This window comes from Arabidopsis thaliana, chromosome 5 (assembly GCF_000001735.4).
Source record: "Arabidopsis thaliana chromosome 5, partial sequence".
In the NCBI taxonomy this organism is placed as follows: Eukaryota; Viridiplantae; Streptophyta; class Magnoliopsida; order Brassicales; family Brassicaceae; genus Arabidopsis; species Arabidopsis thaliana.
In genome coordinates, this window is record NC_003076.8 from 25,328,006 (window position 1) to 25,355,648 (window position 27,643).

Below are 27,643 nucleotides of genomic sequence, written 5' to 3' on the forward strand. Positions count from 1 at the left end.
AATTGGTAGTTGTGTGTCATAACTCGTAATTAAATCACGCCACAAATAATTAACTCGATGCTAATTAAGAATAAAACCTCTTTTCAAAATAAACAAAATTAAAAGCTTTCCATGTCAAAGTTGCTTCCTTTGGCTTCTTCCTACACACTTGCTTCACATGTCTACTACACTGACTGACTGACACAACGATAAAGTACACTTATCGTGTTTCTTGGTCTCATCATAAGTTCAATGGCGGACAATCGAAGAAGAAGAAGCCTATTCGACTTCCTACTTTTCTCCGTGTTTCTAGGACTCGCATGTCTCTGTTTATCTCCGATTCCGGCAACAGCTCAACGTCGGAAACTCAGGTTCAGTGTTAACGGCGAGTTCAAGATACTACAAGTGGCGGATATGCATTTTGCTAACGGCGCTAAGACGCAGTGTCAAAATGTTCTTCCTAGCCAGAGAGCTCATTGCTCAGACCTCAACACCACCATCTTCATGTCGCGAGTCATCGCCGCCGAGAAGCCTGATCTTATCGTCTTCACCGGTAAGACCCCCAAATTGAACAAAACCCTAACTTTTCTTCTCGTGATTTGAAAAATCTTAACTTTCAGGATGTTTACATAAACCCTAATTGTGAAATTTCGAATCTTTTTGGGGTTTTGTTTCGTTTCAGGTGATAACATATTTGGGTTTGATGTAAAAGACGCTTTGAAATCCATAAACGCTGCGTTTGCTCCAGCGATTGCGTCTAAAATCCCATGGGTTGCTATTTTGGGAAACCATGACCAAGAATCTACATTTACAAGACAACAAGTTATGAATCACATTGTGAAGCTTCCCAACACTTTGTCTCAAGTGAATCCTCCTGAAGCTGCTCATTACATTGATGGTTTTGGTAATTACAATCTCCAAATCCATGGAGCTGCTGATTCGAAACTACAGAACAAATCTGTTCTTAATCTTTATTTTCTCGATAGTGGAGATTATTCTAGTGTTCCTTACATGGAAGGTTATGATTGGATCAAAACTTCTCAGCAGTTTTGGTTCGACCGCACTTCAAAACGTCTCAAGGTACATCAATGATGAACATGATCAATCTTGTTTTTTGATCATGACATTGTTGTTTTAACCCTGGTTTTGATGATATTGCAGAGGGAGTACAACGCAAAGCCTAATCCTCAAGAAGGTATAGCTCCAGGACTAGCTTACTTCCACATTCCATTACCGGAGTTTTTGAGTTTTGACTCAAAGAACGCTACAAAAGGAGTGAGACAAGAAGGTACATCCGCGGCTTCTACAAACTCGGGTTTCTTCACAACATTGATAGCTAGAGGAGATGTGAAATCTGTGTTTGTGGGTCACGACCATGTCAACGACTTCTGCGGTGAACTTAAAGGTTTGAATCTATGTTATGGTGGTGGATTTGGGTATCATGCTTATGGTAAAGCTGGATGGGAAAGAAGAGCGAGAGTTGTGGTTGTTGATTTGAATAAGAAGAGAAAAGGAAAGTGGGGAGCTGTGAAATCGATTAAGACATGGAAGAGGCTTGATGATAAGCATCTCTCTGTTATTGACTCTCAAGTTCTTTGGAACAATTCTGCAAACAAATTAGTTGTTCGTTGATATTGATTCCATGTGTTGTTGTTTTGATCTGTCTACTAAATGTTCTGTTTTAGTTGGTTTTGGGTTTCATAGAAACTGTTTAAGTGTTTATCATTGAGTTAGTTTTAAACTCCATTTGATGTAATTTTGTTTGGTTTAAGACTTTAAGGCAAGAAAGTGAAAAACTAAACTTTCAAACACATTAGAGATGTGAGTAGTATTATATTTTAACCGTTCTTTAAACTTTTGATTAATCGTTTTACCATTTTGTGTTACCAATCCGATCCAATAATTAAAACGTTTTGTCTATACTTTATAAATTTGGCTACATAACGTTTGATTTTGGTGTTTTACAGTAACACCTAATCAGTTTATAACAAAAATTTGATTTGTTTGGTAATACATGATTTATAAAATAACCTTGAAAGAATAATCAAGTAGCCCGTATAGCTCAGTGGTAGAGCGTCAGTCTTGTAAACTGAAGGTCCGTAGTTCGATCCTGCGTGTGGGCACCTTTTTGTTTTTTTTTCCCATTTTCATTTCCTTTCATTATCATTGCGAAACGGCGACGTTAATAAGTTTCAACCCGTCGTCATTTTCACTCGTGTTTGACGAGCTTTTGGTTTCTTAGGGTTTTTGATCTCTGCAATGGCGAATCTAATTCCTAGATTCCTCAGGAACAAGTCTTGCTTCAATTCAATCCAAAGGCTTACTACTACTCCTTCTCTCTTCACTTACCAGAAGCCCTACTTCAACAACAACAACAACATCGACTCTGTTATTGAGAAACCCGATCCAGTTTCTTTTACTAATCCTTTGATTACACTCTCCGGGAATGAATCCAATCAACCTATGCGGTTTTACCCTAGTTTCTCCATGGGGTTATGCTTGAATCCCAAAATGATTCAAGGTCTGGATCTAGCTGAAACAGCGTCGTTGGAGGAGGAGGAAGAGGATACGAAGGAGATTGTGATTTACGCTGATAGTGTGAAGAAGAAGAGGAAGAAGAAGATGAACAAGCACAAGTATAGGAAACTCAGGAAACAGCTTGGTCGCAAGTCATAGATTTTTTTTACTATTCCGGTGAGAAGTTTGCTCCTTTCATGTCTTCTGAATTACTGGGATTCAAAGGATGAACCTTTTTTATTGAATCAGAACAAAAAATTTCTAAATTCCATTGCATTGTCATTAGTCTGTGTTCATCGTTTGTCTTGACAACACATTTCTAATAAAACGTTTGCTCAATTCACACACTGGTGCAGTATGTCTTTATGATTTTGAATTCTATAGGATTTGCCAATTTGCTGTCTTGAGTTTTCTTGCTAGTTGGATGCTCCAAGTTTGTTTCTTTCCTCTATGCACTAAGCTAGCATGAATTCTTCATTTCATTATCAGTTCTTAGTGATTGTATAAACGTTATCAGTGTGTACTTTTCATGTGTCATTTGCTTGGAGACCCGCTAAGGGTATTTAACCTGGTTTGATTGTAGAGTTAGGTGTCGCAATGAGATTACTTCTTTAAGCTTTAACTGGTGTACTCTGGATCACATGGAACCTTAGATGATATCTTAGGGTAAAGTTCCATTGTTATCCAGGTACTGATTCACAATCGCTTTTAGAAATTCAATGTTTATTGCAGTTGATGCGGATGGTTGGTATCTTCAGATTGTTATCAACTTCTATGTCTTGAGTTAGTCAGTTAGATGAAGAGGATACTGATGTTCTATTTAGTTGTAAAGCTAGAAATGGTTGTAACAATTATCAAAGCTCAAAAATGCAGAATTTGCAGACATAGTTAGTGTGAGTCATACTAGTCTCTCTGTGTTGGCATTCAAAGACTTGCACTATAAACTTGTAGTAATCTACATCAGAAGAGTGACATTAATCTTTTCCAAGTTTGATTACTAGTATTAATAGATTTTATTATCATTCTTCTCTGCTTCAATAGCGTTGTTGTTCCAAGTTCCAACTCTTGAGTTTTAATTGCATTGGTTTTGGACATTCTTGTTTTTTTGTGATTCGTTCATTTGCTAAGGCTGTGTACCTTAGAGAATAATGGGTTATGATCTTGAATCTACTAGCAACTGTTCGTTGCTTTTGGATCATATCAGTTCTTTTTCTTTCTCAATGAAACAGAGCATTTCTTCTGATTTTTAGACCAAGATGATGGTGTTTATGTAGCTTAAAGGATTTATATGATTAGTTCATGTGTGACAACGTTAGTGATTCATGTCTACTAACATTCACACCCGATTACTCTGTTTTTTTCTTTTCTATTGCATTGCATATCTTAGTTGAATTTAATATATCAAATAATGGGAAAAAATCTACATTTGCTATAAATATCTCTTTATTGGTACTAAGTACTAACAAAGTAATAATACAACAAAATGTCGAGAAACGTCAGAAGATCAGAGATAAATATCTTATTCAGTGCTAACACCTAAAACTGAATGTTAAAGTTAGAGCTATGAATCTCTTTCATTCCTTAACCACAAGAACCGATACACTGTTTACACAAGAGAGCCTCTAGAACATCTCTAGGTCATATAATTCTCAATCACAGGAACACATCGTCGCTCACAAGTCAAAATATCAAACAATGCATAATTAATCGTATCACTCCCATGACTCTTTACCTCCACGGAACCTGCAGGATGCTTCCAAGTCTTTGCTTACTCCAGCTCATCCAAGTCTTTGGTTAAATCTTTAGTCACCACTCACTTATTCTGTGTCATTACTCCTGATAAGAATCTTTTTTGTCGTTCGTATGTAAACATTCTTTTCTTTAATTCATACGTGGTCGAATCTTTAGTCACCTCTATCGTCATGATAAGAATCATTGTTGTCGTTAGTATTAAAACATCGGTGACTGCATTGCTCCACTACTCAGAAAGCTTTACGGGTTGATATTGTCATCTTCTTTTTTGTTTTTTTTCTTCAAAATATGTAAAAATAACAATTTAGAATAAGTTTCATGTTGAAACTTTAGTGAATGAACTTGCTCGAGTTGTTTAACCTTTTTATGTCAAAACTCGTGTTATAACATGAAAATATTCATTTCCATTTCAAAAGAACAATTCTTGTATTTGATTTTTTTTTTATTAAGTGCATTCATCTGGTAGTTAAGAAGTATGAACTGAAATGTAAGAGTAATTGACATCCGACACGAAACCACATTGCGTGGTTCATCTGTCCCCCACGCGTCTTTCCTTTTTCCAGTCGAACCCAAGTATGAATGAAGAATTTAATAAAAATATCTCTGTTTTAACTAATTATAAGCACATGTTTTTTTCTAATAATTTGCCTTGTTTGCTTTTGAATCCTCAATCATGATCAACCTTCCACTATACCAGTGACTAAGACCGGTTGGTCAATTTTGATCTCCAATATTGAATTTCTATTATTTCCATCAAAATTCTCCTTTGTATCATGCATGGTTGAAGCTATTGTGATTGATTAGACCGATCCAACTTGAATCTCATTTAGATTTTTTGTGATTCATATGCAACCAGGTCTAGTCATATAATTTGGCATGACCAATCAACTACAAAGAGAATAATTATTTTGTTTCCATCTTGTCACATTACTTTAGATTCAGTAATCCTTTTGCGTTTGACGTTAGCTAGTTTAAACCGGATCAATCTGTATACTTTTTGCCACAAAGTCTCCAAAAACCCTAATACCATTTTATAACCAATAATACATTTCTATATAATTCGACCGACCAAACAAAACGACAGATTCAAAGGGTTACTCATTGACAAGTTTAACCCAATCAACCAGTCCGAGAGACAAATAACAAACAAATAAACCTTCCGACTCAAGTAATTAATGGCTTCTAACAATCGCTCACTATATAATCTAATAAAAACACATATATTGTATATTCACATTAACTTGTTCCGGATTCTGATCAAATCTTCTGCTTCTTCTTTAAATAACACTTCACTTTTTTTCTTCTTTGATTGAGACAACGAAGACATGGCTTTAGCAGACGCTACTCTTCTCACCAGAACCTTCCACTTCGTGTCCTCAACCATTTTCTTGTCCTTTTCACCTCTATTCTTATATTGCCTACTCCAATCACCAAAACAAATAAAAAGTTGACAACGAGATCAGATTCTCATTTCTTAAAATATCTTTTAATAATTCTACCAAACAAAATATTTCCAGCCGTCCGATCACGACTCATCATCTAATAAGTAGGCTACCACCACAAAAAGATAATTATTATTGGCGCCGAAAGTTAAAAAAAAATCAAATGAGATCTACTATCGAAAAGTGAAAAACTTTTATCATTAGAAACATTTAAAATGTGGTTTTGATTATTCTAAAATGTCGGATTTTTACCTGCAAAGAGGGACACGGCAAGATTCAGATTGGTCACAAATCGAAGAATGGAGTCTAAGGAGTTGAATCATTCTCTTGCATCGGACACAACCTTTGCCATCGACTCTTTTCTTGCATACTGCAAAGTGACGTATAAGAAGTTGAAGTCCGTAACAAGTCGAAAACGCACTGCATGGACCGGGTTTTGCTTGACATGTTGACTTGTTGTCTAAGTTAGACGATGGTCCGACCAGTGTGCAACCTTCGGTGCATATGTGTTCTATACATTCCATGGCTTCACTCAGCTGCAAATACAGATTCTGTTCTCGTCTGTGTCTCCTTCTTCTTTTCTTCCTCTGCAAGAAATTGACCCAAAAGAAACCTAATTCAATAAAACAGAGTTTTCTTGAAGAACCAAAAAAAAAGAAAACAAAAAAGTGTGGTTTGAGTTAATTACCGATTCTGCATCGTCGATGAATTGGAGAATGTCAAGTTCAAGAAAAGGATCGTGTTCTTGAAGAAACTTCCATCCTTCTGTCTGTTCAACGGTCTTGAACTTGTAGTGAATGAATCGCATACACTTGAGACAGAGGTCAGGTGCGTCGCAGAGACGAGCCAGCTGGAGAATATCGACAACGTTTTCGGCGGTTACTCTCTCACCGACGCCTTTAGTGCACCGTTGCTTTAACTGAGTCACCATATACACGTGTGATAAAGCCAGTAGATGGATTCCGTATTTTTCCATCTCATTCTCCGTGACACTAAACAAAAGATACATATAGGGGTATTCTAGTCATTTTGCATACTAAGGGTAAAATTTGCCGTTGATTTATTCAAATTTGATGTTGGTACTAGTTTCGTGTTCCTTGTGTTGTGTTTCACACGTTTTTGAATATGAAACAAGTCTAAATCAATCGCAATCTGGTTGTAGTGATTTTAATGTATGATTAAAACGTTGGAAAAGTCGAGTTTGGTAAAGATCTTTAAGATGATGTATTTAATCAAGCATTCTTTTTAGTATGATTTGTATTTTTGAAGTAATAAATCTACGGATTAAAAAAAAAAATCTGACGATCAAGAAGATATGAAAAAGAGAGAAAGACGAACCTCGGAGAATAGAGGAATCTGACGAAGACTGAAACGGCGTCGCATGGAACACCGAGAATCTTAATAACTTTCTTCGATGATCCGCCGTGAATCTTCCTCGGCTTCTCGATGATGTTCGTCAGTACCGGTGAGACCGAAGCCTGCATTTAACAATTTTAAACAAACAAAAAAGATAAGCACCAAAATAAAAAAATATTCGATCATACAAAGAAAGTAAGAAGAAAAGAAACTTACGAGGATGCCGGAGTGTGCCGGAATACTACGACGACCGGAGGTGATGATCTCAACATCAGTTTCCACAAGATCATACGAAATCTTATTGGCGTTTAGTGAAACGCCGTCGTTTTGAGTGGCGGTTATAGCCATCGTTTTAAGTTTTCAGAGAGAAAGAGAAAGAGAGAGTGTTGGTAAATTTTGTTGTTGGAGGCTGGAGGGTTTTAATTTGATGATGGAGAAGCTTGAGGGCATTGCTTCTCTGGATTTTATAGACACAGCTCAACGAAGTCTGGTCCTTTTTGATTACTTGTTAATAACACGTGGCATTTTTTTATGATAAATATCTTGTTTTTGTTTCTGTTTTACCCTACGCGCCTTTGTAGATGCGTGTATGTCAATTAATCTCTGTTTTTTTGGTAACCAGAATAATTGGAAATAAAAGTAGTGAACTGTATATTCAGGAGTTTTGGGGTCTCAGATCTGTATTTCTCTGAGATAAGTTATGATTCATTGATAAATAATTTGCGGTTGTCTTTAACACCAACCCAAATGCAAGTAATTGGCTATGGTTTTTCCGTTTTGATAAATAGATAATCGTATATATAGACACTAAGACACAGATACAATTAGTTGTATCTTAATCTATACACAGATAACACCCAGTATTTGAGTCTACTTTAAAAGCATATAGTTACATGTTGTTATAAATTTTTATAAACTAAAATGAAACAGAACTTCTTGCTTACAAAATTTGAAGCAGAAAAACTGAAAATATACTACTGTTTGACAGAAAAAAAGAACTAACAAATGTGAACAAACCCAACAACAAAAAGCCTATGTGTACTTATCTCATTTATGTTTATATTGGACTAATAAATATACAAAGCACAATTTAAAAAAAAAAAAATCTCCAGAAGATAAGTTCAATTTTATTTTCCTAGTTTGAATAGTTTGAAAATTTAAGTCTGCATATCATTTTTGGACCCGAATGACATATTTTATTTAATTAGATAAATATATTTTCTCCATTCAGAGCTCATATCATATGTTAAAATCTATGATCAGTTACATTCATCTTACTACGCTTAGATATGTATAAAGGATTTGGTGATGCAGCTTATTATAAACTTCCCTAGGACTAATATGCCTCAAACATTGTCAAATAGCCGCAGTGCCCCCTAACACAACATATTCTATAATACATTGTATAACAAAAGTATTTTCTTATTCCCAACCTGATATACCAACAGGATCTAACCTATAGATCATTACAATATATTATGTTTTTAAATGGACCTTTCGATACACCAATGTCGACTATATTTTATTCCCAACATTACACACATATATTAATACTTTCCACTGAAAGTATCTAGAAATAATATTGCCTTTGGCCCTTTGTAATGTTTGGGATGACAATAAAACAAGTAATGTATTTTACTTTTGGTACCATGTAGGATGTTTGTCCCCATGATTCATGAAGTCACGAATGTTTATCTTTTTTTATTGATCCTACGTGGGAAAAGTGATAAAACCGGTCAAGAAATTTGCCTTTGTGATGTAGAAAAAGTGCTGATAGTAGTATTATTCTAAGTTTGAGAAAGGGTGGTTATTGAAGTAAACCGACCCTTGCCTCTTCCCAAGAGCCCACCTCCTCGTCTACGTGGCTTGTTGATCCTCATCCACTCTCAAGCCCTCTTGTCTATCCACTTGTCATTCTCTCATTTATCCATTTCTGCCACTGGCCTTTGTTAATTGTGGTTTAAGAATGCCTGAACATCATAGGATGTTGAAGAACTTATCGAAGAATGAAATAAATTTCGCCGCATATATTACACGTGGCAAATCTGGTAGTCTAGGCCAATATGGCAGTCAAGCTTAACCATTAACATCATGACACGTGTCAAATAAGAGCTTTATGTTGCGCATCAAGCTCTTAAACGAAGTACTTAAACGAATTCAGAATCAGTTCCAAGAAATTTCAATATCCGTGTTGACATTTAACAACTAGTGTAGACATCTCATAAGGCCATATAACTATTCTAAGTTTCTAACTATTGGAAAATTAATGTGTTAAGGTTTCAGAGTAGTAGTTTATGTACACTTTTTAGTTTTATAACATTTTATTATAAGATGTCGGGGGTGTTTTCCTTTCATTAACTCTACAAGTATATGTATATTCGATATATTAATCATGTTGTTGTTATAACTTTAAGTATTCACAAATGGCTCTTTAAGAAAACGAAACATCAAAATCCAAAACTTGTGGATAAGTTTCGACGGAAGAGAAAAGTGAAAAGTGTTAATAAACTAATGGATTTGATGATTTCATGTAAGATTCTTCCCAACACATTTAAGGGTTTAGAAATTAAAATATTACTGAACACTTTCTATTCTAAAATTGTTTGTATTCCACTTGAACTCTGAAGCACTGGAGATTGATGTGCATGTTTATACTCCGATCTTATCCTTTGAGTTTGGACTTTGGATATATATTGCCCATTTATATAATGCAAGTAGCCAAGTATGAAGTATCATGAATCAGCGATGTACTTATAAAAACTGAAAACAGTAGATTTTTAATGTTTTTAATTGTGTGTATAGTCTAGTTGGAGAAAGATGTATATTAGTGTATATTTCCATATACATTCTCCAATAAATAATTTTTATGGTTTGACATAAAAGTCTAACACGAAAAAATAACATGCTCAACACATTCAGTTTAAATATCTAGTTTTTTTATTATTATTATTGTTCATCAAATATGTTACCAAGATTAAAATTTTAATTTTTACAATAAATGGTTGACTAACTCAAAAATCGGGATGACCGTTGACCTGACCAGCTTCCCATGGTCTTCGGAGCCAACCCTAACCACACGTTGACGAGGCGCTGACTCGGAATATTTAGAAACTTATCTTCTTCATTTTTTTTCCTTCTAAACATTTATGCTAATTGCCTAATTGGAAATAAGTTTGTATTTTCTATTTGGAACACAACAAAGTAAATAAATTAAAGTAGAACAAAATAAAACAGATCTTTGTGCGGCTCACAAATTCTCAATGTGGCGTGGCGGGTAGTTTTGTTTGGTGCTAGTCTAGCCTTTTAAAATAATCTTTGAACTTGGTCAAACTATAAACAAATTTGTGGGCTTCATGTTGATTTTATAGAAGCTGTGTGCAGTTTCTAAGTAAGCTCAGAAACAATTGGGTCTAAAACCTTTCAAAAGGGCCCAAAAATAGAAGAAAAGATTTAAGGGCAGTACGACCTGGAAACAACGATTGTGTATGTACATGGAGGCACTATATATTGAGGTGTTTTAATATATAAATAGTTAAGATGTATTCATTGATAAGATAATCATAAGCAACATGTTACACTTACAAGAATAATATATCTTTTATATACACATAAATAGAATAATCGTCGAATAGACAAAGACACCCAAATCAAGCGAAGCTTTGTTGAATTTGTTGGATAATCGGAGGAATAATTGTCTGATAAGCTTTCTCCGATGGATGTGCAATGTCCCAAAACACATAACGAGACGCATCCAAGCACGGTATGGGAGCCGCCGGAGCACAACAACAAGGTCTAGTTGGCGAGATAAATCCTTAAAAAAAACCAAAAATATGATCATGAAAAATTGATTCACAAGAATTGAAAATTTTATAGCAGTAAAGATTTTGGTGATTTAGACTTTACCTGATCTTAGAGGGTTTTTGACAAGTTCGAGGAGAGGATTATACATGTCGACGTATATCGAACGAGAACCTGGGAGCATCGAGTTGAGGTTGTTGACTTCATCCGCTAACTTCCTATTAAAGAGTCTAGCCACTGCGTTTGCGGGTTCTAGACATAAACCTCCAAGAGCATTGCTTGCTCCCGGCAAGCAACCCAATGGTAATGTTCCCATAATCGCGAATTTTCTTGCTCCCAAATTATATAATTCCTATATCAATATTGTTTTGTCCATAATGGAATTTAAAATTTTAAGTCAGAGTATGTAACTTTGGAATTAACTTTGAAAAGTATTATACCTTTATGAATGATTGAGTCCATGAAACCATCAAGTCAGTGTATGAAAAGATAGTGTATCGAGTGTTTCTTATCGGATTTGTGAAATATGTGATGGCAATATCGTTATTCCCAGCGGAAATGACAAAAACTGCATTCGATATGATTGATCTTGTTTTCTCTTCGTCTCCTGTGATGCTATTCAGCTTTGCTATGTAAGCTTTGAAGTCATTTAACTGGTCTGGTACCCAAATAACTCCCTATATTTTTTTTTTAACAAATATGAAATTATATTAGTCATTTTTAATTGTTAGATGAAAGAAATTCAAAGCACATTATCTTAAGTTTAATAACCGTACCTGAATTCTGGCGGTCATTGGATCTAAACCGGAACCACCAGAAGCAAAACTAACACCGGTTAAGATATCATTGGGTTCAAGGAATGGACTACGATAAGCTGGTACAATATTCTTTATTCCCAAACCTTCGGCTGCATTCATTTTTCACCCCACCAAAAAAAATAGAATGATGAATTCACTTTTTAATAACAAAAAAAAAACGTGAAAATGATTATAACTCTTAAAGAAATTACCAATCAAATCTGTAGGAATTCTTCCATTGCCAAATCTTCCTGTGGCTCTTCGAGTTACAAAATCTCTTCCATAGGGATAGAAATTAACCTTAGTTAGAGTCATGAGATAATTGTTGTTGCCTGTATCGAGAATTGAATCTCCGAACGCTATAACCGCGGGAATATTTCCGGCATGAACGATAGAAACTGATATAACAGAGACTAATACTATTGTGGTTTGAATAACTAGAGAATTCATTTCAAAAGGCATTGATATATTCGTTTTTCACTCAATTCAAGATGTTTTACCATTAGAGTAAAATGAGATTAAAGGTGCTTCATTATTTATAGACCCGACGAAACATAGCTGTTATGGTTAGTTTTTGCTGTTACTGAATAACTATTTTTAAGAGGTCCATCGAATCGAATTTATCCATTGATAGGTTTTTATCGCTCATCTTGATTTTTTAGAGAATTATGTTATCCTGTTAACCATTAGCTGTGTTTGATACGTTACTATAGTTCTGTTTAGACTGAATGCTAAAAATGATACCTTTCCCAGTACGTACACTTAATTCTATATGTATTAAGTATAATATGGAGATATATGTTACATGCTTATATATAGATGTACAAAAAATATAACATGCGTATATACATGTGATAATGTGAGTTAATAACAAGTCATTTAATAACCCTCATCTGTTTTATGATAAGTGTCATTTTGGCTTATTTCACATATACAGTATTCAGATTTTTCTCAATATACAAACATATCTCTGTTTGACATATCACTAATTAAATCATATACTAATAAATGCAAATGTTATTAGTTTTAAACAACGGGTAAAACTGGAATTTGGTTTGAAAAGTCAGCATCAAAAATATTACATTCAGACATGAACGACTTCCTTTTTGAAGTGGAGATTTTTGAATATGTCAAATGAGTCAAAATGACAAATTTTTTATAAAACATATGAAGTATTTAAAATGACTAGCTAATTATATATATGCTACATATTTCTATTATGTTTATACATATAGAATCAAGTGTACATTAGGGATCAAAAGGTATCGTTTTTAGAGTTATAGTTGTAATTAAGTTTTAAACCGAGTGAAATAACTCTGCCGACACAACGACAAGATAAAATGTAATAAACTCTTCTTCACTTTCCCATCAAGATTATTACATTAGCTTTCAAGTGCTAGTTTCATTATATTATATGTATATACACACATGCGCACACATACACGTTGATGGGCTATGATCAACAATGAGAACCCCTTTTGCAGCTGAGTGCACCCGAGGCTATAGTTATCTCACCAACATGAGAGGACGGTCTCGCGGCTAGACTCGAAGCTTTTGAATAGCTTGATGATTTAGCTGGTCCAGCACCAGAATAGGTGAAGAATGCACCATTAAGCAGTAGATCTCCTTCAGATCTCCAATTCCAATTTCTCCATTCGTCTTCCGGCGCATCCTCGTGCTTTGTTACCTATTTCCCCCCAAAAAAGACATAAGGATACAATCCAAGAACTTTGAATAAAATTAAGTGAAATAATTTGACACATAGAATTTGGTTAAAATTGAAGAAAAAAAAAAAGTTTGTGAACCTCTTTGCTAGATGAGTCATCAGGAGCAAGAAAACGGTTGCCTTGAGAGTTGATGGTAGGATTAGCACTTCCTCCAATTGCATACATTTCCCAATGTGTATAGTCATTGTTCACCACATGGAAATATCCATGTCTACACCTATATTTATATAATTTTTCATTTAGGTTGTTAAAATCAATTTTCATGTTCTACTTGTAGAATTCATCTCTCTGAATTGATCTACATCTAAAAATAAGATATTAACAAAATGTTAGCTCAACTAACCAACTATTATTTTTTCAGTTGATTTAGACATAGCTAGCATACTTATTTCGGTTGATCCATCTTAGATTTATTAAAGAACGAAACGTATTAAAGTTTAGAGCAGTAATTGTATCTTGGCTTTGTTATTTTATTTTAAGAATATGTCCAACCGACAATATACTTGACTTTTATAGTTGGTGACACATATATCCACAAATATAGGTATACTAAATAAAAAATTCTGTTTTGATAAAATACCTTGGCATTCTTTGGACGAGGCCTTCTCCAAAATGGTTAAAAGCGATAGTGACTTGCATGTTCTTGTCTTGTTCGTACGTATCACTGTGTCCCAATAACATAACCTTATTATGATGCGTCAAATAATTGTTCGAGATCGTTATAGCCGTTGATCCACGAATTGCATCAATTAACCCGTCGTTGCAATTCGATAGCGAGCAATGATCAACCCACACGTGGCTTCCACCGAATATTGACACACCGTCACCGTCGGATACCGTTCTATATCCGTAATGCTCTGGTGAGTCACGTACGTAAGTATTCCCACCTTGCTTGCAGTCATGTATGTGTAAACCATGGATGATGATGTTGGTTACATATTGTATGGTTATACATGGCCCACCGGAGATGTGTACGGAGGCTCCTCGTCCGTCTAGGGTTTTGAAAGAATTCATGATGAGTTCTTCTTTTAGTTGGATCGTCATGTCTCGCTTAAAAATGATCCATAGCGGTTCATCTTGAATGACTGCGTATCTTAGTGTTCCCGGTCTAGGGTTTACTGGATCATCGTTTCCTGGATCCGTGACCACATAGATTTCACCATCACGACCGCCAATAGCGTTCTTGCCAAAACCGATACCACAGTCTGCTAACCGTTTTCGGTTTTTCTCCCAATCCTTGTCGCATCGCCAACAATCATCGATTGGATTACCACTCCCGCACGAGAAGAACCCTAGCTTCCTTCTTGATATGGACTCGTTTATTTTTCTAATGCATTAACCAACAGACAATATATTAGCATTAATTAATCTTGACGTACGTAATTAGGCGTACTCATAAGTCATAGCTATTAATGCAGCAATAGTAACAAGTGAGTTTGTGATCAAGATCAAAATTAGCCTTGGATAGAAAGAACTTGGAAGCAATATCTAATACCAAACATTTGACTATTTGAGTGTATGTAAAATGCTTTTACATTTTTGTTAGAACATATACCTGTGTACTTCCTCGACAACAAGCTCAGGGTCGGAAACGGGCAAAGACGAAGCGAGAGCGGAGAACAAAATGCAGCAGAAAAAGATAAGTGCGAAGGATAGATATGAAGAATTTAGCATTGTGTTTCTTTGGCTTTTTGTTGTTGATAAATTTGAAGGTATTAAAAGAGAATTGGGACGAAACATATGAGTGAAGAGAGAAAGACAAAGCAAAGCGATAGACTATATAGCATATGAACACTTCGGGTGATTTATTGCGCATGCAACTTGACGTTAATTGGACCCACCTTGCTTAACCTTTTTCCTCTTCTTGTGAAATTATTTTGGTGTGTGAGAATGGAATCAACCCAAGTCATTTTAGAGAAGAAGAAATAATGCAAAATGTTTCCTAAGATTCAAATTTCATGATACCTGATAAAAAGTGTTTGGCTGAACTAAAAAGTGTTGTTCAGAAATGTAATTCTGATCAAGCTAAACGGAGCTGGTTATGATTTAAAAACGGAAGGAGTAATATCAGCCATCATTACAAATATAATTGGCTCAACAGTTCTAATAATTAAGATTATCAAACCGATAGCACTTAATACTGTATTCAACATTCAGGTAACGCTAGGAATGAGTCACGTGGCTTAAAGAAAAAAAACACAGAACTCGTAATTAAAATCTCAACGAACTTAAAGCTGAATGTTGGTGAAACACTAAGTACGGTGCACCAAAAGTCAACACTGTGTTAGTAATGTACTTTAGTACTAATATTTAATATTACGGTTTAATTTTTGTACCTTTATCATTACTTTTACGTTTTAACGGTTGAATATTATCAATAGCATAGCAGTTAGCTCAATTTAACTGATTTTTTTTTTTTCCTTTTTTTTTTTTTTTGTTAAAGCTCATATAGTAAAGTATTACATTTCGAGATACTTTAGTGTTTCTGCTATCTACTAAACCATATTTTGATAACTAAACGTATATGGATTGTAATTGTAAGAATACGATATTTGATACACTTTGAATTGTTTGATAAGTTGGTTTTAGAGTGTTTGTTATTATTATTATCTTTATACAAAATGAATTTCTTTTGGTGTCTCAAAGAGATATTGCTTGCAGGAAAAGAGAAAAGAATAGACCCACCAAAAGCAATAGAATAGGAGAACTGAGCCGACACTGGCCCATAGAGGTTTGATTTTGGGACCACCGAACCATGTGCTCGAGTCCAATCTTTCAATAAATTCTACACATATAATTTTCTTAAATTCATATAACGTTTTTAGAATAGTAGTGTATTCATTCATATCTAACAATCAGACCCTATGTTGAAATTTTGGCTGGTACAAAATGTGTTGACAATCAATGCACATGGGAAGTATTTGCATCATCACTCTATATCCTCCTCCTCCTCCACACTTTAAAAAGAACAATGTCTTTAAAAACTTAATCAACTATTCGATTACAAGTCTCGCCGACATTTTTCTTTTTGCTAGAGCCATTCATGTTGATGAATTTTCACTTCGGGCAAAAATATGGATCATGAGTTTAAGTCTAGTTTTTTTTTTTTAAATTACTGTTAGTAGCAAATTATTTTATACATTAAGCAAATTGTGTATTCTGGTACATAAACTGCAGAAAACAATTAAATGACATTTCTCACTACATTTTAGACAGTTTTGGACATTCATTCGATTAGTAAATGATTTCGTTCTCGTACGTGATGAAACACGAGAACCGATCGACATTAATGTTCCTTTTTCAGAATATTCTCAACGCTCAAAAGCTAATCTATATACATTTTTCACTACTTTTTACATGATTCATAGAATACAAAAATAATTGAACGCATTTGAATAAGTAACTAAATATAGAGTATGATAATATCTAATTCAACCATTTTAATTATTGACTACATTGGCTTATCAAACTGAAACTTGATCATTTGGATAAGCAAACTTAACAAATTAATGTTTTGAACAAATGCTCAACTTTACAAGTTTTTTTTGTCTTCTATACGAAATCAATTCAAGTTTCATGACATTGTCTTGTGAAAAAAAAACAAGAAAAAATGTAGAGAATTGACCTTTCTATAAAGAAATAGAGTCGTTAGATTGGATTTAAGGTGGTAGATATAAAGAAAACCGTCGGATCAGAAAATAGAGACAAAAGGGCATGTGACCGGTTTTTGCTTGAAAACTACTTGCTAACTTCTTCTCTACTCATTTATCAGTGTTATAATTTTTTTGTTTTTTTTATACACATAGTACGTTCACTAAAATAACAATTTAAAATGAATATTGATATAATTTAGTCATAATAATTTGAAAAATATAAAATACAATATCCATATCTGTTTTAAAACTATAAACATGATGGCCATGATCTAATAATATGATTCCATGAAGCATAAAACTTTTATTAACGTAGTCAACCATTGGATATTGTCCAGCCCAAAATATCTAATTCAATGGGCCGAACCTACCCAATACAGCCCATTGTTTTGGATTAAAATCTTTAAAAAAATTGGAGGCTAAATTAAAAAAAGAAGGAAATATTCTAAGCCCTCCACGTATTACGTTGATGACGTGTACCATCGTATATAAACAAATGCACAAAACTTTATTATATTGTTGTAAAGTAGTACTTTTATTGGCGATCCTCATCCATTTCCTCTCTCGTCGTTGTCTGGGAATCGGTGACTTTTGAATCTTTGCGACTCTCTTGTAGTGATAAATTGATCGTTATCTACTTTGATACTCTCCGGTCGTTTTTCTCCGGTGCTGGAGATCCGATTCCTTATCTTTTCTGTCTTGGCTCGAGATCCGAGCCAAGCAGTAAAGAAGACGACTTTGTTTCACGATTTGGAATTTGATTCCTGCGATCACAGGTATGACAGGTTAGATTTTGTTTTGTATAGTTGTATACATACTTCTTTGTGATGTTTTGTTTACTTAATCGAATTTTTGGAGTGTTTTAAGGTCTCTCGTTTAGAAATCGTGGAAAATATCACTGTGTGTGTGTTCTTATGATTCACAGTGTTTATGGGTTTCATGTTCTTTGTTTTATCATTGAATGGGAAGAAATTTCGTTGGGATACAAATTTCTCATGTTCTTACTGATCGTTATTAGGAGTTTGGGGAAAAAGGAAGAGTTTTTTTGGTTGGTTCGAGTGATTATGAGGTTATTTCTGTATTTGATTTATGAGTTAATGGTCGTTTTAATGTTGTAGATGGCATCGGGTGAGGGAATTTTGACGGATGGACAGTGGAAAAAGCTTGAAATAGCAACTCATAATTCTGGAAGTTTGTCATCATCGCCTAAATCTCATACTCTCTTTGCTGATCTGAACATTAAGTCTCCCACTGGTGGCAAAGGACCAGTTGCTGGGATTCCTAATAGGCATGTGCGACGTACTCACTCAGGGAAGCATATTCGTGTTAAGAAGGGTATTAAACTTTCTTCAACCTTTTGTGCTTGTTATTTGGCTAATAGATCCTTTTAGGGAGTGATATGACTCTTTATTAGTTCCTTTCAAATTTGCTTTAGTGAAAAGACTTAAGTTTTCAGTAGAAGAGTTCAAGTGTGTAGGTGATATATGGTTTACTTATGTGGCAATGATATCTGCAGAGGGTGCTGGTGGCAAAGGAACTTGGGGAAAGCTTCTTGACACTGATGATGGTGACTCCTGTATTGATAAGAATGATCCCAATTACGATAGTGGAGAGGTACTTTCATATTTGCGCCTTTTGTTTTGTGTTGGATACTTTTCCTTGTTTCTTTAGTGTATCTAACATCCCTTGATTTTATCTTTTATTAGTAGTTTGCTTTTTTCATTCATATACTCAATTTAACAGGACGCATATGATGGACTTGTTGATTCACCGGTATCAGACCCGTTGAATGATTACAAAAAGTCAGTAGTTTCCATCATTGACGAATACTTTAGCACCGGGGATGTGAAAGTGGCGGCATCTGACCTCAGGGAACTTGGTTCAAGCGAATATCATCCTTACTTCACCAAGCGACTTGTTTCTATGGCCATGGACAGACACGATAAGGAGAAGGAAATGGCTTCAGTGCTACTCTCTGCATTGTATGCTGATGTTATTTTACCTGATCAAATTAGGGATGGATTTATAAGACTTCTCAGATCTGTTGATGACCTTGCGGTGGACATCCTTGATGCTGTTAATGTCCTTGCATTGTTTATTGCACGGGCCATCGTTGACGAAATTCTCCCTCCGGTTTTTCTGGTTAGATCTAAGAAGATTCTTCCAGAATCTTGCAAAGGGTTTCAGGTTATTGTAACTGCAGAAAAGAGCTATCTCTCAGCTCCTCACCATGCAGAACTAGTGGAGAAGAAATGGGGAGGTAGTACTCACACTACAGTAGAAGAAACGAAGAAAAAGATATCTGAAATCTTGAAGGAATACGTGGAAAACGGAGACACTTACGAAGCTTGTAGATGCATCAGGGAATTAGGTGTCTCGTTTTTCCATCATGAGGTTGTGAAGAGGGCTTTGGTTCTGGCGATGGATTCTCCAACCGCTGAGTCACTTGTACTAAAGCTGTTGAAGGAAACTGCTGAAGAAGGACTGATCAGTTCGAGTCAAATGGTGAAGGGATTCTTCCGAGTAGCAGAGAGTCTCGATGACCTTGCTCTAGATATCCCATCTGCCAAAAAGCTGTTTGATTCGATAGTTCCAAAGGCTATTTCTGGAGGCTGGCTCGATGATTCATTTAAGATAACCTCTGATCAAGATGGAGAAAAATCGAGTCAAGACGGAAAGCTAAGACAGTACAAGAAGGATACAGTGAACATAATTCAGGAATATTTCTTATCAGATGACATTCCTGAGCTAATCCGCAGTCTTCAAGATTTAGGGGCACCTGAATATAACCCGGTGTTTCTGAAGAGGCTCATAACTCTTGCTCTAGACAGGAAAAACAGAGAAAAGGAAATGGCTTCGGTTCTTCTTTCTGCTCTTCACATGGAGCTATTCTCAACTGAAGATTTCATAAACGGTTTCATTATGCTCCTGGAATCGGCAGAAGACACAGCTTTAGATATCATGGACGCATCAAACGAACTTGCTCTGTTTTTAGCTAGAGCTGTGATTGACGACGTCTTAGCTCCACTTAACCTTGAAGATATCTCAACCAAGCTGCCTCCAAAATCAACCGGAACCGAAACAGTCCGCTCAGCCAGGTCTCTTATCTCCGCCAGACACGCAGGAGAGAGACTCCTAAGAAGCTGGGGAGGTGGAACCGGCTGGATAGTGGAAGATGCAAAGGACAAAATCTCGAAACTCCTAGAAGAATACGAAACAGGAGGAGTAACATCAGAAGCTTGTCAATGTATCCGCGATCTAGGGATGCCTTTTTTCAACCACGAAGTAGTGAAGAAAGCTTTGGTGATGGCAATGGAGAAGCAGAATGATCGGTTACTGAATCTGCTTGAGGAGTGTTTTGGTGAAGGATTGATTACAACTAACCAAATGACGAAAGGGTTTGGTCGTGTTAACGACAGCCTCGATGACTTGTCGCTTGATATACCGAACGCGAAAGAGAAGTTTGAGCTGTATGCTAGTCATGCCATGGACAATGGTTGGATCCTTCCCGAGTTTGGGATTTCTGCAACTCAGTGATTAGTGGTTCTCTTATCAGTTTCTTGTGTTTGTGCTTACGATACTTTCCTCACTATCTACATATATGTATGGATTCAGTTAGTAGATAAACATGAGATGTTTATATGTTCATGTGTTTCTGTCTGGTTGTTGTGTTTTGTCTTTGTACTGATATCTTTTAGTGTGTTCTAATTTCTGATGGATTTTTGTTACATTGAAAATAAGTTATTAGCATGGTTAATTTGTGTTAACTTATTACTCTTGTGATATTTTATGAAAATTATTTATAAATATAGAAAATATGGTAATTAAATTATAAAAAGATAAATAAAAATATATTTGTTCGGTCGGTGAGATAATTATGACTCCGGTTCCGGGATAGAGCAAACAAAAGGATAGACCAATACTCGTTGCCAAACAGCTTTATCCTCGTTTTTATATTTGTTTTGATTCTTTCTTCTTCTGCTCAACTTTACTGTCCGGCGTACTCAGCACCATCAATGGACCGCCCGGAGACGATCGCCGTCAAATGCGAACCCATGACCGTTGACTCTCCTTCTCGACCTCTAAAGCTTGTAGTTTTAGCTGACCTTAATTTCAATCCTCCTGAGACTGATGATCTTGACTCATCCATTCCAATCCCTACTCCTCCTCCCATCACTAGGTACTTCTACATACGTAGTTGTGTGTGTTTCAGCTAATTAACCTATTTCTTTCTGTTGCTTTCGACTAACTTTCTTTTGCTGAGATTTTTTTTTCCTCTGTTCGGAAGAAACATATGTTTGAAGTGACATTTTTGTTACGGGGTTGAATATATTGATGTCTTCTTATGCCGCAAAATCTAAAAATCGAGACTTTGGATATCTTTCAGCAAGAGTCTAAAAATGGGGAATTTTTTTTTTGATAAGTAGAGTTTGATTCTTACTGCTTTGGGGGATAGGAGAAGCTTCATGATTCTTAACTTAAATACATTTTTGTGTGTTTTAGGTTGAGTAACGAGGAAAGTCATCAAGAGGGAGGTATATTAACATGCAAGGAGGTGGAACCAGGAGAAGTAGAAGCCAAAAAGATCAGCAAGGTGGGAAAATGCCGCTCCAGAAGTAAGATTGAGTCTTCCTCTGATTGTGGAGTTGATGCAGATGGTGATCTGGCTAATCAAGGGGTCCCTGCATCCCGGGAAGAAAAAATCAGTAACCTCAAAATGGTGAGTTTATTGACTCATAGTATCGTAGAAAGTGTGCTTGGTCATATTGGGGCTAGGATTTCATAAAGTTGCCAAGAATGCATTCATCGTTAAACATTTGGAGAAAGAATGATGATGGTCCTCTTATATTCATAATGCTCTTCGCAGTTGATTATTGGTCTAATTTTCATGATGATGATGCTCTATATAAATTCTGATTTTCCTTCTCTGCTTATAGGGTTTGATTCATGTTGCAAGGAAGATGCCCAAAAATGCTCATGCCCATTTTATACTTGGTCTTATGTTTCAACGATTGGGCCAATCTCAAAAGGTACGCTTGAGCTGAGGGTACTCTGATGTATCTTAGAATAATTATCATCTTAGTGATTTTAACTGCTAGGAGGTTTTAGGCGATACCAGAATATGAGAAAGCTGAAGAGATCTTACTGGGTTGTGAGCCAGAAATTGCTCGGCCAGAACTTCTCTTATTAGTTCAAATTCACCATGGACAGGTGATGATCTTTGTGTCTGAACCAAATTTCATATTTGAAGTTCTTGTATTCGAGAGCTCCTTAGTTTATTGACAATTCACTCGAAGGTTTTAACATTGTACACTTGAAAACATTTTAGTGTCTTCTTTTGGATGGTTTTGGGGATACTGACTCTGTTAAAGAGCTTGAGGGAGAAGAGCTTGAAGAAATTCTTTCAAAATTAAAGGATTCTATAAAGTTAGATGTTAGACAGGCAGCCGTGTGGAATACCCTTGGTTTAATGCTTCTCAAAGCTGGTTGTTTGATGGTAAATTTCCTCACCATGTTGGTTGATTATCAATGTCATTCCTTTTGTTATATAGTTTTGCTTTGTTAATTTGTAGAGTGCCATATCAGTTTTGTCATCCTTGTTGGCTCTTGTTCCTGACAATTATGATTGCCTTGCAAACCTTGGAGTTGCTTATCTTCAAAGGTGAGGAGTTTTCTTCCCCTCTATTTCTAACTATTATCGTGATACTTCACTCTAATGAACAAGTCTTCCAGTGGCGATATGGAGCTTTCAGCAAAATGTTTTCAAGATTTGGTACTGAAAGACCATAACCATCCTGCCGCTTTGATAAATTATGCTGCCGAGCTTCTCTGCAAACACAGTTCAACTGTTGCTGGTTTGTTTCTTATCAAAGAACCTCTAAATTGTTTGCTCCTCTCAATCTGCCTAAGCAAAGTACACATGAAAAAAGTAGAGGGAAATCTATCTTATGTAAACTGTATTTTCACTTGTAACATGTGAATGTATTTTCAATTGATGTCAGGTGCCGGGGCTAATGGTGGTGCTGATGCTTCTGAAGATCAGAAGGCACCTATGAATGTCGCAAAGGAATGTCTCTTGGCTGCTCTAAGATCAGATCCAAAGTCTGCCCATGCGTGGGTGAATCTTGCTAATTCATACTATATGATGGGTGATCACAGAAGCTCGAGCAAATGTTTGGAGAAGGTGCTCTTGGCTCACTTCTTTGTTTTGAGGTTGTTCATTGTTTTCCTTATATTAGACAGAAGGGTTTCTATTACTTGATTTCCTTTTCACCTTTTCTCGAGGCATATTTGGTACTTGGTGAAAAAAGTAATGCAAAATAAGTATGAGGAGTCCTGCATATCCTGCCCATTCTTCATATTTTAACTTGGGATGATAAGGATGGACGCTGTTCCTCTGAATGGGTTGGGGGTATCAACCACTTATCTGATATTGGACCGACTTTCTCTCTTTTACCAAACATTTTACTTGTGGTTTTGTGTCCATGTTTCAGTCTCTATTGCAATAGGCATAGGTTCAATTAAAAATGCATATGAGAAAGAGACTCGTGTAGCTTAATTATACCCTGTCCAAATGATCCATTCGACCTTGATGGTGGCTGTTCAAAATGTAACCCTGGTTCTGTGATAATAAGATTCTGGCTGTAAACTCTTTGGCTTATACTGCAGTCTTGGTATGGTTGACTGACTTGACCTTTTTTTGATTCAGGCAGCCAAGCTTGATCCCAACTGTATGGCTACTAGATTTGCTGTTGCTGTCCAACGAATCAAAGATGCAGAAAGGTCTCAGGATGCAAGCGACCAGCTTTCATGGGCTGGCAACGAGATGGCTTCAGTGATAAGAGAAGGAGAATCTGTTCCAATTGACCCTCCCATTGCTTGGGCAGGGCTTGCCATGGCTCACAAGGCTCAGCATGAAATTGCAGCTGCTTTTGTTGCTGACCGAAATGAATTGACAGAGATGGAAGAGCGGGCTGTGTACAGCTTAAAGCAGGTATGCCGTTTCTGCGATTTGATGCTTAAGAAGTTAGTTTCAGATGTTGCATTCAGATAATAACTAGTTGGGTAGAATAGGAAGAAAGCTGAAGACTGATTTCCTTAAATAAGTCATTGGCACGTCTTCTGGTATGGTCACAAGTACAGACACACATAGATAATGAAGAGATATTTTCGCATCGAAAATGTTTTCATCTCATTATCCTCTTTTTATTCACGTTAGGCAGTAACAGAGGATCCTGAAGATGCTGTCCGGTGGCATCAGCTCGGTCTTCATAGTCTCTGCTCTCAACAATATAAACTCTCCCAAAAATACCTAAAGGCAGCAGTTGGTCGTTCTAGAGAGTGTAGTTATGCATGGTCAAATCTCGGTAACATCCTCTTCGAATCAATGCTTGCAGATTAACCTAATTGCTCAAACTGCGAGGAGAAAATTGATGATTCCACAATCTTAAGTTCGTTGCATGACTCATGTTAGATTCATTTGTTGGCTTTAGGTATTTCGCTGCAGTTATCAGATGAACATTCAGAAGCTGAGGAAGTATACAAGCGAGCCTTGACCGTGTCAAAAGAGGATCAAGCTCACGCGATATTGTCTAACCTGGGGAACCTCTACAGACAGAAAAAGCAGTACGAAGTCTCAAAGGCAATGTTCTCAAAGGCGTTGGAACTCAAACCTGGTTATGCACCCGCATACAACAACCTTGGACTCGTGTTTGTGGCTGAACGCAGATGGGAAGAAGCGAAGTCTTGTTTCGAGAAATCCCTTGAAGCTGATTCATTGCTAGATGCAGCACAGTCTAACTTGCTTAAAGCCACAACCATGTCAAGGCTCTGTACTTGCTTCTCTTCTTCAACTGTTGTCCGAGATTCTTGATGCTCTGTAATACTTCTTGTTTCGTTTTGTGGTTTCACAACTCTCACATTATGTGCCTTGAATAGTATTAAGTACAAAGACCATAATATCGCGAGAGGCTTTGAAAACTTTGAATCTAGAGAAACATTTGCTTCCTCGACACAAATTGAAGTTTAATTTGTATCTATCCTGAATTAATATAGTAAAGACAAACAAATGTAAAATGTTACAAAGAACAAAACTGTTTCACCCACTTGAGGAAAAGAGAAATAACTTATGATCTGGAGAATTCCCCAGAGCTATCCATTATTAGTACGTTGCCAAATACAAATCAGAAAGGAAAACCAAAAAAAGAACTCACTCTTCAAACTCCTTCCTCAGCCCATCATCTACACAGTTTCAATGGTTACTTCAAGATATGAGATATATGCAGATCATGTATATATAGCGATTTAATTTACCTTGAAGATGTCTCCAAACATTCCTTGCAAAGGATTCTTACGCTGCACACCATAAAACCTCTCTGCAATCTCGTCCAGCAACTTCAAAATGTAACAAATTTTCCGGGTTGTCATCAGAAGTGAAAAAGAAACATATTGAATAAACAAGGAACAAAACATGCAGAGACCAAACAAAAAGGTTGCATATTGTTGAAGAAACTAGGGACCAGTAACTAGCAACTGTATACCTCGTTAAGCAGCTGATCTCTATCTATGCTTGACTTATATTTTACTCTTAACATATTGAAAAGAGGTAATGCATCCCTCTGCAACCTGTATTGGGCAAGAAATTTCTTAAGGTAAACAACAACGAGCAGAAAAGACTACAGGAAAAAGAATATCTAAGTAGGTAACTAACGTTTCCAGAAGATATGAGATAAATTGGATAAGGTCCGATTCTGAAAGCTCAGGATTTTTTGTCTCTGCTTGTTTCTTAATCTCATCCATCATAAAGTTTGCATCTTTCATGTTACCCATGGATAAATACCTATCATGCAAAAAAAGAAAAATCAACCTCTTTGGTTCCTTTCAAACTCTGCTATCTCTGTATCCAATTATAAAACATGAACTTACATGAGAACTGCTCGTGCAATTGCGAGGTCATCTTCTCCGGGATAACACTGTAAGGTTGTATTCAAGTAAGAAACCCCATATTTTTGGCCACGAGAGGTTAAATTGAAATCCAGACATTTCTTGAAATTCTATCCCAGTGGAAAAACTACTCTACACTAAAACTTAGGAATAATAGAAAATCAAAGATGAGACAACTTGAAACAAAGAGACTGACCCTTCCCATAAAGTTGACCAGCATAGATGCAAATTTCTCGGGGTCCTCAGCTCTAACAAAATGTCGGGATATCCGGACCATATCCTGCGAGAAATATATAAATAATGAAGAAAGATAAAACGTATAACTTTATAATCAAAAATGGCCACAAGAGGATTACAAGTTCAGGACACTCAGTGTAGAGATAATCACCCAGCATAGCATGCAACTCAGGATAGCCAGTACGTGGGCCTCCAAATTCTGCAGACCATCTAAAAGAAAGAAGAAACAGCACTATGAAATACCTACCTGACATGTTCACACAAAAACTATGGAAAATACCAGTTGAATAAGTGAAATAATACACATGCTCTGGCTTACTTGATAGCAGCTCTCAAGAACGAAGTCAAGTTTTCTACTCGTGATCTGGCTTCCCCAAGAGATTCTTGAAGATTTTGAACATCTTCATCGTCACTCACATCTACCAAATGAGGTGGTACAGGAACCCGAGGAAACAATTTGAAAATACACCTGATACGATCTGACGGAAATATCTCAGTATAACCGAAAACTGCAATAAGTCAAAGCGATTATATGCAAATTTGAACTAACCAAGAGTTTCATCGTTGCAAGGAGATTTGGCTTTAACTAGTGTGTCAACAAACAAAATAGCTAGGTCCGCCCCACAATTCACCTGAGAATTTGCAGTTTTAATAAGAAATTAGCTCTACTAAACTGAACAAAAGTGCACAAGAAGAAACAAAGAAGGAAAGAGAACAAACCAGGCCGTGTTCTAGTTCAATGCAAGCCCCTGAAAAGAGGATATCAAGAGCTTCAGAGAATCTTTGAGCGGTGACATATCTGCAAACCAAAAAAGGCCAATCCTTTATCAATCCAAACATATCTATGAACCAAATAATCTGCCAATCCATAATCAAAAATCCAATTTTTACAACCAATACCAGAATTCAAAAAAAAGGGTCAATGCAGAATGAAGCAACAAGCAAAAGGATTATAAGAGAATGGAGCTAACGAACCTTGCACTGATAGATTTATACATCTGCAAAGCTCCATAGTAATTGCCTTCCTCTATCACTTTCCGCAATTTATCAATATGCTTTAAGAATTTGTCAAATTTGAAGGATCTGTGTTATCTCTTATCGAGTGAAATTAACGAAATTTGAGAAGAAGAAGAAGGAAAGGAGATGCGAGTAGTAGTACCTCTTGAACAGGAGGTAATTCACGTTTGATCCTCTCTCTCGACATGGATCTCAAGGATTTGTTGTTTTCTTCTTCAAATCTTTCTTTGGTTTATTTTCTGCACAAGATTGATAAATTATCCCAAGTACGGAAACTAAACAGAAAATTTGTCAGCTTCGTGCGTTTTGCAGATTTAACCTAATTTTAAAAAAATAATAAGAAATTACCCAAATTTAAGTTTAAAAATGGAAAATTCAAATAATTAAAGTAAAAGTTGATGCCAAAGACCAAAAAAAAAAAAAAA

At 36.0% G+C, this 27,643-nt stretch overlaps 8 protein-coding genes, 1 long non-coding RNA gene and 1 other non-coding gene across 16 annotated transcripts; 5 read left to right on the forward strand and 5 right to left on the reverse strand.

Moving 5' to 3' along the window:
- The first annotated feature begins 113 nt into the window (after positions 1 to 113).
- On the forward strand, positions 114 to 1,877 carry PAP29 (purple acid phosphatase 29). The gene is made up of 3 exons (NM_125709.5): positions 114 to 532; positions 662 to 1,059; positions 1,141 to 1,877. The coding sequence occupies exons 1-3, from the start codon at positions 232 to 234 to the stop codon at positions 1,609 to 1,611; spliced, it is 1,170 nt and encodes a 389-aa protein (NP_201119.1). The 5' UTR covers positions 114 to 231; the 3' UTR covers positions 1,612 to 1,877.
- Positions 1,878 to 2,030: 153 nt separating this feature from the next.
- On the forward strand, positions 2,031 to 2,102 carry AT5G63145. Its single transcript has one exon. It is a non-coding gene; the product is annotated as a tRNA-Thr (tRNA).
- A 17-nt stretch (positions 2,103 to 2,119) lies between these two features.
- Positions 2,120 to 2,902, forward strand: AT5G63150 (uncharacterized protein). Its single transcript, NM_125710.4, has one exon. It carries the CDS (start codon positions 2,239 to 2,241, stop codon positions 2,653 to 2,655), a length of 417 nt encoding a protein of 138 aa, NP_568966.1. The 5' UTR covers positions 2,120 to 2,238; the 3' UTR covers positions 2,656 to 2,902.
- A 2,264-nt stretch (positions 2,903 to 5,166) lies between these two features.
- BT1 (BTB and TAZ domain protein 1) lies at positions 5,167 to 7,565 on the reverse strand. 3 transcript variants are annotated; one of them, NM_125711.5, is made up of 5 exons: positions 7,263 to 7,565; positions 7,029 to 7,168; positions 6,379 to 6,682; positions 5,943 to 6,277; positions 5,167 to 5,666 (listed from the first exon to the last, which is right to left on the reverse strand). In NM_125711.5, the coding sequence occupies exons 1-5, from the start codon at positions 7,392 to 7,394 to the stop codon at positions 5,480 to 5,482; spliced, it is 1,098 nt and encodes a 365-aa protein (NP_201121.1). In that variant the 5' UTR covers positions 7,395 to 7,565; the 3' UTR covers positions 5,167 to 5,479. The 3 variants fall into 3 exon arrangements, with proteins under 3 accessions (NP_201121.1, NP_001331645.1, NP_001331644.1); NM_001345580.1 differs by having other exon boundaries at positions 5,167 to 6,277; NM_001345581.1 differs by having other exon boundaries at positions 5,209 to 5,666; positions 6,379 to 7,168; positions 7,263 to 7,544.
- A 3,128-nt stretch (positions 7,566 to 10,693) lies between these two features.
- On the reverse strand, positions 10,694 to 12,091 carry AT5G63170 (GDSL-like Lipase/Acylhydrolase superfamily protein; the record flags this gene model as incomplete). Its single annotated transcript, NM_125712.1, has 5 exons — positions 10,694 to 10,857; positions 10,950 to 11,196; positions 11,285 to 11,521; positions 11,621 to 11,751; positions 11,854 to 12,091. The coding sequence occupies 5 exons, from the start codon at positions 12,089 to 12,091 to the stop codon at positions 10,694 to 10,696; spliced, it is 1,017 nt and encodes a 338-aa protein (NP_201122.1).
- An 817-nt stretch (positions 12,092 to 12,908) lies between these two features.
- AT5G63180 (Pectin lyase-like superfamily protein) lies at positions 12,909 to 15,364 on the reverse strand. The gene is made up of 4 exons (NM_125713.3): positions 14,924 to 15,364; positions 13,949 to 14,695; positions 13,447 to 13,585; positions 12,909 to 13,328 (listed from the first exon to the last, which is right to left on the reverse strand). Exons 1-4 carry the CDS (start codon positions 15,106 to 15,108, stop codon positions 13,101 to 13,103), a joined length of 1,299 nt encoding a protein of 432 aa, NP_568967.1. The 5' UTR covers positions 15,109 to 15,364; the 3' UTR covers positions 12,909 to 13,100.
- A 2,172-nt stretch (positions 15,365 to 17,536) lies between these two features.
- On the forward strand, positions 17,537 to 20,795 carry AT5G63190 (MA3 domain-containing protein). Of its 2 annotated transcripts, none has more exons than NM_180924.3 (4): positions 17,537 to 17,797; positions 18,140 to 18,356; positions 18,538 to 18,635; positions 18,765 to 20,795. In NM_180924.3, exons 2-4 carry the CDS (start codon positions 18,140 to 18,142, stop codon positions 20,556 to 20,558), a joined length of 2,109 nt encoding a protein of 702 aa, NP_851255.1. In that variant the 5' UTR covers positions 17,537 to 17,797; the 3' UTR covers positions 20,559 to 20,795. The 2 variants fall into 2 exon arrangements, with proteins under 2 accessions (NP_851255.1, NP_568968.1); NM_125714.3 differs by having other exon boundaries at positions 17,541 to 17,806; positions 18,765 to 20,791.
- On the reverse strand, positions 18,724 to 20,381 carry AT5G63195. Its single transcript, NR_143368.1, has 2 exons — positions 19,801 to 20,381; positions 18,724 to 19,662 (listed from the first exon to the last, which is right to left on the reverse strand). It is a non-coding gene; the product is annotated as an other RNA (long non-coding RNA).
- A 102-nt stretch (positions 20,796 to 20,897) lies between the features above and the next one.
- On the forward strand, positions 20,898 to 25,034 carry AT5G63200 (tetratricopeptide repeat (TPR)-containing protein). 2 transcript variants are annotated; one of them, NM_001345582.1, is made up of 12 exons: positions 20,944 to 21,201; positions 21,525 to 21,741; positions 21,959 to 22,051; positions 22,131 to 22,232; positions 22,351 to 22,518; positions 22,595 to 22,683; positions 22,755 to 22,876; positions 23,024 to 23,205; positions 23,731 to 24,015; positions 24,241 to 24,262; positions 24,311 to 24,388; positions 24,515 to 25,034. In NM_001345582.1, the coding sequence occupies exons 1-12, from the start codon at positions 21,038 to 21,040 to the stop codon at positions 24,892 to 24,894; spliced, it is 1,902 nt and encodes a 633-aa protein (NP_001332645.1). In that variant the 5' UTR covers positions 20,944 to 21,037; the 3' UTR covers positions 24,895 to 25,034. The 2 variants fall into 2 exon arrangements, with proteins under 2 accessions (NP_201125.2, NP_001332645.1); NM_125715.5 differs by having other exon boundaries at positions 20,898 to 21,201; positions 24,241 to 24,388.
- AT5G63220 (golgi-to-ER traffic-like protein) lies at positions 25,013 to 27,530 on the reverse strand. Of its 3 annotated transcripts, NM_125717.6 has the most exons (12): positions 27,361 to 27,530; positions 27,177 to 27,256; positions 26,922 to 27,000; positions 26,752 to 26,833; positions 26,521 to 26,680; positions 26,321 to 26,411; positions 26,161 to 26,244; positions 25,947 to 25,993; positions 25,732 to 25,860; positions 25,562 to 25,646; positions 25,335 to 25,415; positions 25,013 to 25,262 (listed from the first exon to the last, which is right to left on the reverse strand). In NM_125717.6, the coding sequence occupies exons 1-12, from the start codon at positions 27,403 to 27,405 to the stop codon at positions 25,251 to 25,253; spliced, it is 975 nt and encodes a 324-aa protein (NP_201127.2). In that variant the 5' UTR covers positions 27,406 to 27,530; the 3' UTR covers positions 25,013 to 25,250. The 3 variants fall into 3 exon arrangements, with proteins under 3 accessions (NP_201127.2, NP_001332494.1, NP_001332493.1); NM_001345583.1 differs by having other exon boundaries at positions 25,029 to 25,415; positions 27,361 to 27,495; NM_001345584.1 differs by lacking the exon at positions 27,361 to 27,530 and having other exon boundaries at positions 25,029 to 25,262; positions 27,177 to 27,335.
- Positions 27,531 to 27,643: the final 113 nt, after the last annotated feature.

Coding starts and splice junctions, on each gene's coding strand:
- AT5G63190 (NM_180924.3), top strand. CDS start 18,140: ATGGCATCGGGTGAGGGAATTTTGACGGATGGACAGTGGAAAAAGCTT. Junction 18,357..18,537: donor GCATATTCGTGTTAAGAAGG/GTATTAAACTTT, acceptor TGATATCTGCAG/AGGGTGCTGGTGGCAAAGGA. Junction 18,636..18,764: donor CCAATTACGATAGTGGAGAG/GTACTTTCATAT, acceptor TCAATTTAACAG/GACGCATATGATGGACTTGT.
- AT5G63200 (NM_125715.5), top strand. CDS start 21,038: ATGGACCGCCCGGAGACGATCGCCGTCAAATGCGAACCCATGACCGTT. Junction 22,052..22,130: donor GATTGGGCCAATCTCAAAAG/GTACGCTTGAGC, acceptor AGGAGGTTTTAG/GCGATACCAGAATATGAGAA. Junction 22,519..22,594: donor TCAAAGCTGGTTGTTTGATG/GTAAATTTCCTC, acceptor GTTAATTTGTAG/AGTGCCATATCAGTTTTGTC.
- AT5G63220 (NM_125717.6), bottom strand. CDS start 27,405: ATGTCGAGAGAGAGGATCAAACGTGAATTACCTCCTGTTCAAGAG. Junction 26,681..26,751: donor TTGCAACGATGAAACTCTTG/GTTAGTTCAAAT, acceptor TATTTCCGTCAG/ATCGTATCAGGTGTATTTTC. Junction 25,647..25,731: donor ATCTCATATCTTCTGGAAAC/GTTAGTTACCTA, acceptor TGCCCAATACAG/GTTGCAGAGGGATGCATTAC.
- AT5G63180 (NM_125713.3), bottom strand. CDS start 15,108: ATGTTTCGTCCCAATTCTCTTTTAATACCTTCAAATTTATCAACAACA. Junction 14,696..14,923: donor GTTGTCGAGGAAGTACACAG/GTATATGTTCTA, acceptor TTAATGCATTAG/AAAAATAAACGAGTCCATAT. Junction 13,329..13,446: donor ATGACTCATCTAGCAAAGAG/GTTCACAAACTT, acceptor GGGGGGAAATAG/GTAACAAAGCACGAGGATGC.
- BT1 (NM_125711.5), bottom strand. CDS start 7,394: ATGGCTATAACCGCCACTCAAAACGACGGCGTTTCACTAAACGCCAAT. Junction 6,683..7,028: donor AGATTCCTCTATTCTCCGAG/GTTCGTCTTTCT, acceptor TCTTTTGTTTAG/TGTCACGGAGAATGAGATGG. Junction 6,278..6,378: donor TCATCGACGATGCAGAATCG/GTAATTAACTCA, acceptor AATTTCTTGCAG/AGGAAGAAAAGAAGAAGGAG.
- AT5G63150 (NM_125710.4), top strand. CDS start 2,239: ATGGCGAATCTAATTCCTAGATTCCTCAGGAACAAGTCTTGCTTCAAT.
- PAP29 (NM_125709.5), top strand. CDS start 232: ATGGCGGACAATCGAAGAAGAAGAAGCCTATTCGACTTCCTACTTTTC. Junction 533..661: donor TGATCTTATCGTCTTCACCG/GTAAGACCCCCA, acceptor GTTTCGTTTCAG/GTGATAACATATTTGGGTTT. Junction 1,060..1,140: donor GCACTTCAAAACGTCTCAAG/GTACATCAATGA, acceptor ATGATATTGCAG/AGGGAGTACAACGCAAAGCC.